Genomic DNA, 7,816 nt, shown 5'->3' on the forward strand with positions numbered 1-7,816 from the left:
CTTATAGTGGACATAGTGGTAGCAATAGTATCACGTAACGTGTAGTTACAGCAGGAGGAACAGACCTTATAGTGGACATAGTGGTAGCAATAGTATCACGTAACGTGTAGTTACGGCAGGAGGAACAGACCTTATAGTGGACATAGTGGTAGCAATAGTATCACGTAACGTGTAGTTACAGCAGGAGGAACAGACCTTATAGTGGACATAGTGGTAGCAATAGTATCACGTAACGTGTAGTTACAGCAGGAGGAACAGACCTTATAGTGGACATAGTGGTAGCAATAGTATCACGTAACGTGTAGTTACAGCAGGAGGAACAGACCTTATAGTGGACATAGTGGTAGCAATAGTATCACGTAACGTGTAGTTACAGCAGGAGGAACAGACATAGTGGTAGCAATAGTATCACGTAACGTGTAGTTACAGCAGGAGGAACAGACCTTATAGTGGACATAGTGGTAGCAATAGTATCACGTAACGTGTAGTTACAGCAGGAGGAACAGACCTTATAGTGGACATAGTGGTAGCAATAGTATCACGTAACGTGTAGTTACAGCAGGAGGAACAGACCTTATAGTGGACATAGTGGTAGCAATAGTATCACGTAACGTGTAGTTACAGCAGGAGGAACAGACCTTATAGTGGACATAGTGGTAGCAATAGTATCACGTAACGTGTAGTTACAACAGGAGGAACAGACCTTATAGTGGACATAGTGGTAGCAATAGTATCACGTAACGTGTAGTTACAGCAGGAGGAACAGACCTTATAGTGGACATAGTGGTAGCAATAGCATCACGTAACGTGTAGTTACAACAGGAGGAACAGACCTAATAGTGGACATAGTGGTAGCAATAGCATCACGTAACGTGTTGTTACAACAGGAAGAACAGACCCTATAGTGGACACAGTGGTAGCAATAGTATCACGTAACGTGTAGTTACAGCAGGAGGAACAGACCTTATAGTGGACATAGTGGTAGCAATAGTATCATGTAACGTGTAGTTACAGCAGGAGGAACAGACCTTATAGTGGACATAGTGGTAGCAATAGTATCACGTAACGTGTAGTTACAGCAGGAGGAACAGACCTTATAGTGGACATAGTGGTAGCAATAGTATCACGTAACGTGTAGTTACAACAGGAGGAACAGACCTTATAGTGGACATAGTGGTAGCAATAGTATCACGTAACGTGTAGTTACAACAGGAGGAACAGACCTTATAGTGGACATAGTGGTAGCAATAGTATCACGTAACGTGTAGTTACAACAGGAGGAACAGACCTTATAGTGGACATAGTGGTAGCAATAGTATCACGTAACGTGTAGTTACAACAGGAGGAACAGACCTATTAGTGGACATAGTGGTAGCAATAGTATCACGTAACGTGTAGTTACAGCAGGAGGAACAGACCTTATAGTGGACATAGTGGTAGCAATAGTATCACGTAACGTGTAGTTACAACAGGAGGAACAGACCTTATAGTGGACATAGTGGTAGCAATAGTATCACGTAACGTGTAGTTGTACAGGAGGTTACAGCAGGAGGAACAGACCTTAGTTAGTGGACCTTATAGTGGACATAGCAATAGCAATAGTATCATGTAACGTGTAGTTACAGCAGGAGGAACAGACCTTATAGTGGACATAGTGGTAGCAATAGTATCACGTAACGTGTAGTTACAGCAGGAGGAACAGACCTTATAGTGGACATAGTGGTAGCAATAGTATCACGTAACGTGTAGTTACAGCAGGAGGAACAGACCTTATAGTGGACATAGTGGCAGCAATAGTATCACGTAACGTGTAGTTACAGCAGGAGGAACAGACCTTATAGTGGACATAGTGGTAGCAATAGTATCACGTAACGTGTAGTTACAGCAGGAGGAACAGACCTTATAGTGGACATAGTGGTAGCAATAGTATCACGTAACGTGTAGTTACAGCAGGAGGAACAGACCTTATAGTGGACATAGTGGCAGCAATAGTATCATGTAACGTGTAGTTACAGCAGGAGGAACAGACCTTATAGTGGACATAGTGGTAGCAATAGTATCACGTAACGTGTAGTTACAGCAGGAGGAACAGACCTTATAGTGGACATAGTGGCAGCAATAGTATCACGTAACGTGTAGTTACAGCAGGAGGAACAGACCTTATAGTGGACATAGTGGTAGCAATAGTATCACGTAACGTGTAGTTACAGCAGGAGGAACAGACCTTATAGTGGACATAGTGGTAGCAATAGTATCACGTAACGTGTAGTTACAACAGGAGGAACAGACCTTATAGTGGACATAGTGGTAGCGCTAGTATTAGACATGAGTGTAACTATAGTGGTAATAGCTATAGCGGCAGTTACAGCTGATTTAATAACTAAGTATATATAATTCCAGTAGAAACAAAGGTATTGTGCATAATTGTAATGAAAGGAGAAGAAGCAGTTATAGAAGTAGTGGTGGTAGTAGTGGTAGTAGCAGTAGTAGCGGAAGAAGAGTGTCAGTGAGTGAGTGAGTTTAGTTTTACGCTGCTTTTAGCAATATCCCAGCAATATCACGGCGGGGGACACCAGAAGCGGGCTTCACACATTGTGCCCATGTTGGGAATCGAACCCGGGTCTTCGGCGTGATGAGTGAAAGCTTTAACCACTTGGCTATCCCACCGCCCCAGGAGAAGAAGAAGAAGAAGATGAAGAAGAATTTATTGTATGGATTACACTGGACTACACAATTATAGGATAGATAATTCTTTTGATTCACTTGACAGGTAACGACGTTTTAAACAAACATGGCGTCAGGCATGGCCTACGGAGATCCCGCCAACCCATCTCAAGCATCCTACGGGGCTCCAGTGTCTTACGGAAATCCCACAAATCCATCTCAAGCAACCTACGGGGCTCCAATGACCTACGGAAATCCCGCCAACCCACCTCCAGCTGGTCACAACTCTGTACATCCCTCTCAGGCAGGGGGTTTCATCCCTATGATGCCAGGTAAGTAATTAGCCCAACTGTATATAGTCACACGGCCACTGTGGGTTTGGTATGAGTAGATGGAAAAGTGGGCGGCAAAAGTCTTTCCACATCCATAAGAAACCTCCACTAAAAGACGGATCGATTTGCAATTCCGATCATGAGCAGGTGTTTTTGAATCACTACCAAAAAGTGAAGACACCAGGTGTTCGCGAAAGGAAAATGCGAATCCAATATCCATCTGCATTATGCTTTTGAAATAGTTTATCAGCTTTGGGTCTTGATAACAATGTTTTCATGGAGATTACTATATTTCGATTGTCACTTAGTGTCATTTAAAACCCTTAAGTCCAATACTGTTCCCCAGCTGATATAGAAGAAAATACCTTGTAACCTACATGTAATGTTGGAACAAAATACAAATGATGAAGATCTCAGATGCTCGTGAAAATCCACAAGCCACAATAACCTGGTCCAAATTAGTATTGCAACATATGATCATATATTGGATTGTCCGACGGAGACGTATTTTGGCATGCTTTCATCAATATTAAAACTGAGATCCAGTGATCTGAAAAACTGGAATACTTGATTATGCGCTTGTCCAATGCTTTGATAAATACAAACTTGGATACGTTTACGAAAAATATCGATGAAGGGAAAGTTTATGATGGGGACACTGCCGTTAAGGAATTATCATCATAATAATTATCACTGACTCTTTCTCTGTTATCTGATTATGATTTCGGCGCCGACATGTTGGTGTTCTCTGGCAGTGAATAGTGGGAGGGTGGAGATGGAATTGTTAGATTTATTAAAAACAAAATTTGTTAAAATTTGAAAAAAAGTGTATTTGTGATTACACGACCAGTCTTCGTTTTCAAACGGTATATCCTAAGACATGCCGGATGGTGTAACCCATACTTCCATCCAAAAGTATTAAATGATCCGTACGTAATCACTGTTGCAATACACTGACCACTGTTCTTCAGGATTTGATGCTTGAAAACGGTATAAGAATCTATACCGAAACGTCGCCATTGTGAAATAAAGAAGTTGATCATCTATAAAGTTTTGTCATCTCTGTTCTCCAGGTATTTTGATGACTAATGACAACCCCCCTAAGCCGCTGTGCCTGATGCGGATGGGTGAGGCGCCGGTGTCGATGCGGTGCTACTACTGCCACACCGACGTCATGACGTCTACAAGATACAAGTTTGGCATGTGCACCTGTCTGTGTATGCTTTTAATTTTCATGCTTGGGTAAGGCCTGTTTTTATCCAGTACTCGTAGATACTTAGGTAAGGCCTGTTTTTATCCAGTACTCATAGGCCTGCCTGTTTTTTTATCAGTACTGGGTAAGGCCTGTACTCATACATACTTGGTAAGGACTTTTATCAATACTCGTAGCTACTTGGGTAAGGCCTTTTTATCAATGTAGATACTTGGGTGGAGCCTTTTATAGTACTCGTAGATACTTGGGTAAGGCCTTTCTATCAATACCCGTAGATACTTGGGTAAGGCCTGTTTTATCAAAACTCGTAGCTACTTGGGTAAGGCTTGTTTTTATCAGTAATCGTAGCTACTTGGGTAAGGCCTTTTTTATCAATACTCGTAGATACTTGGGTAAGGCCTTTTTTATCAATACTCGTAGCTACTTGGGTAAGGCCTTTTTTATCAATACTCGTAGCTACTTAGGGAAGGCTTGTTTTTATCAGTAATCGTAGCTACTTGGGTAAGGCCTTTTTTATCAATACCCGTAGATACTTGGGTAAGGCCTTTTTATAAGTACTCGTAGATACTTGGGTAAGGCCTTTCTATCAATACCCGTAGATACTTGGGTAAGGCCTGTTTTATCAATACTCGTAGCTACTTGGGTAAGGCTTGTTTTTATCAGTAATCGTAGATACTTGGGTAAGGCCTGTTTTATCCAGTACTCGTAGCTACTTGGGTAAGGCCTTTTTATTAGTACTCGTAGATACTTGGGTAAGACTTTTTTTTATCAATACTCGTAGCTACTTGGGTAAGGCCTTTTTTATCAATACTCGTAGCTACTTGGGTAAGGCTTGTTTTTATCAGTAATCGTAGATACTTGGGTAAGGCCTTTTTTATCAATACCCGTAGATACTTGGGTAAGGCCTTTTTTATCAATAATCGTAGATACTTGGGTAAGGCCTTTTAGATCAATACTCGTAGATACTTGGGTAAGGCTTGCTTTTATCTTTTATCGTAGATCCTTGGGTAAGGCCTGTTTTATCCAGTACTCGTAGATACTTGGGTAAGGCCTTTTTATTAGTACTCGTAGATACTTGGGTAAGGCCTTTTTATTAGTAATCTTAGATACTTGGGTAAAGCCTTTTTATTAGTACTCTTAGATACTTGGGTAAAGCCTTTTTATTAGTAATCTTAGATACTTGGGTAAGGCCTTTTTATTAGTACTCGTAGATACTTGGGTAAAGCCTTTTTATTAGTATTCTTAGATACTTGGGTAAAGCCTTTTTATTAGTATTCTTAGATACTTGGGTAAAGCCTTTTTATTAGTAATCTTATATACTTGGGTAGAGCCTTTTTATTAGTAATCTTAGACACTTGGGTAAAGCCTTTTTATTAGTAATCTTAGATACTTGTGTAAAACCTTTTCATTAGTAATCTTAGATACTTGGGTGAAGCCTTTTTATTGGTACTCGTAGATACTTGGGTAAAGCATTTTTATTAGTAATCTTAGATACTTGGGTAAAGCCTTTTTATTAGTAATCTTAGATACTTGGGTAAAACCTTTTCATTAGTAATCTTAGATACTTGGGTGAAGCCTTTTTATTGGTACTCGTAGATACTTGGGTAAAGCATTTTTATTAGTAATCTTAGATACTTGGGTAAAGCCTTTTTATTAGTACTCTTAGATACTTTGGTAAAGCCTTTTTATTAGTAATCGTAGATACTTGGGTAAAGCCTTTTTATCAGTAATCTTATATACTTGGGTAAGGCCTTTTTATTAGTAATCGTAGATACTTGGGTAAAGCCTTTTTATCAGTAATCTTATATACTTGGGTAAGGCTTTTTTTTATCAATACCCGTAGCTACTTGGGTAAGGCCTTTTATCAGTAATCTTAGATACTTGTATAAGGGTGACCTTATCAATGCTTGCAGATTCTTCTGTAAGACCGCATTAATTACGACTTGTATATGCTGGAGTTCGGCTCATTTTTCGATGCTCGTGGATACATGGGTAAGGGCGCATTTATCATGCTTGCTAAAGGCTGATTTTACCAGTCCTCGTGTATACTCATTGGTGCTTACCATCCATCATACCAAGCGACGGTAGAAGATGGTACTTGTTGTTTCCCTGCCTGACGCTCAATATAAGAACGCTGATCCACAACAATCGGTTATTATGACAAGCTTGCCATACTAGCCTCGTTCCAGAAAGCGATCGTAGCGCTGCGAATGTCGTAAGTCTTTGTTAAACTATATGGAGTTACGACTATATGGCAAAGTCTATGTTAAACTATATGGAGTTACGATCGTCTCAGCGCTGCGAATGTCGTAAGTCTATGTTAAACTATATGGATTTACGATCGTCTCAGCGCTGCGAATGTCGTAAGTCTATGTTAAACTATATGGAGTTACGATCGTCTCAGCGCTGCGAATGTCGTAAGTCTATGTTAAACTATATGGAGTTACGATTCGTAAGTCTATGTTAAACTATATGGAGCTACGATCGTCTCAGCGCTGCGAATGTCGTAAGTCTATGTTAAACTATATGGAGTTACGATCATCTCAGCGCTGCGAATGTCGTAAGTCTATGTTAAACTATATGGAGTTACGATCGTCTCAGCGCTGCGAATGTCGTAAGTCTATGTTAAACTATATGGAGTTACGATCGTCTCAGCGCTGCGAATGTCGTAAGTCTATGTTAAACTATATGGAGTTACGATCGTCTCAGCGCTGCGAATGTCGTAAGTCTATGTTAAACTATATGGATTTACGATCGTCTGTGGGTTACGATCATTTTGTGAAACGGGGCCATGGATACACATTCTGCCCATTAATTCCAATAATGTTTCTACGGCGTTTTTGCTGGTGATGTGACGACTTAGCCGAAAATGAGGAACCGCGAACTTGTCGTGCGTACTTAATCAAATTATTTCCATATTTTCAGCGGCATTTTGGGTTGTTTCCTGATTCCGCTGTGGATCAACAAAACCAAAGACGTCATCCACACGTGTCCTAATTGCAAGAACCAGATCGGATGTCACCGGAAGTAGTCAGTCAGCGAAGTGGATTAACTTTACCCAAGATGGAGTATACCCACATCACCTAATTGTCCTGCCTAACCTTCTCCACATCACCTAATTAGCAGAGAGCCCAGAACGCCTAATGTCTGTAACTACTGAACCGTGGCGTCTTACTGGAGCAGGCTAAGTTCCCAAGTGGGGGTGTCCTTCTCCCCGTTCTCCATTAATTCAGCCTTACCAAAACTGCTACCTTTTTGTTGAATATTTTAACGCTGTACTTGAGACTGGAATTTTGCCTGAAGCATGGCTTACTGGTACTATTAAATCTATTTATAAGAAAACAGGAAATCCTATGGACCCGGCTTCATAGATAGATAACTAGTAACGATATATTACTAAACAAAACAAAACAACAAATAACTGTCTGGCTAAGTCATATTAAACATATCCTCTGTAAGTGCTGATTGCCTGATGTTTTCAACAACCCTCATGTTTACTTAAATTCATGTATCATTTCAAATGTTGAATCAATTTTAAAAGACCCCATTTTACAATCATGGACTAGCGACATGCAAAATTCCTTTAAAGGAATATATTATTAAGTTC

The 7,816-nt window shown here is 40.3% G+C and overlaps 1 protein-coding gene across 1 annotated transcript; it reads left to right on the plus strand.

Annotated features, from left to right (window-relative positions):
- Nucleotides 1-2,621: 2,621 nt before the first annotated feature.
- On the plus strand, nucleotides 2,622-7,315 carry LOC124284295 (lipopolysaccharide-induced tumor necrosis factor-alpha factor homolog). Its single transcript, XM_046720366.1, has 3 exons — nucleotides 2,622-2,996; nucleotides 4,070-4,238; nucleotides 7,135-7,315. The coding sequence occupies exons 1-3, from the start codon at nucleotides 2,792-2,794 to the stop codon at nucleotides 7,238-7,240; spliced, it is 480 nt and encodes a 159-aa protein (XP_046576322.1). The 5' UTR covers nucleotides 2,622-2,791; the 3' UTR covers nucleotides 7,241-7,315.
- The last annotated feature ends 501 nt before the right edge of the window (nucleotides 7,316-7,816 follow it).

Source organism: Haliotis rubra, unplaced genomic scaffold (genome assembly GCF_003918875.1).
Source record: "Haliotis rubra isolate DU_JTF1 unplaced genomic scaffold, ASM391887v1 Scf333, whole genome shotgun sequence".
NCBI classification, from domain to species: Eukaryota; Metazoa; Mollusca; class Gastropoda; order Lepetellida; family Haliotidae; genus Haliotis; species Haliotis rubra.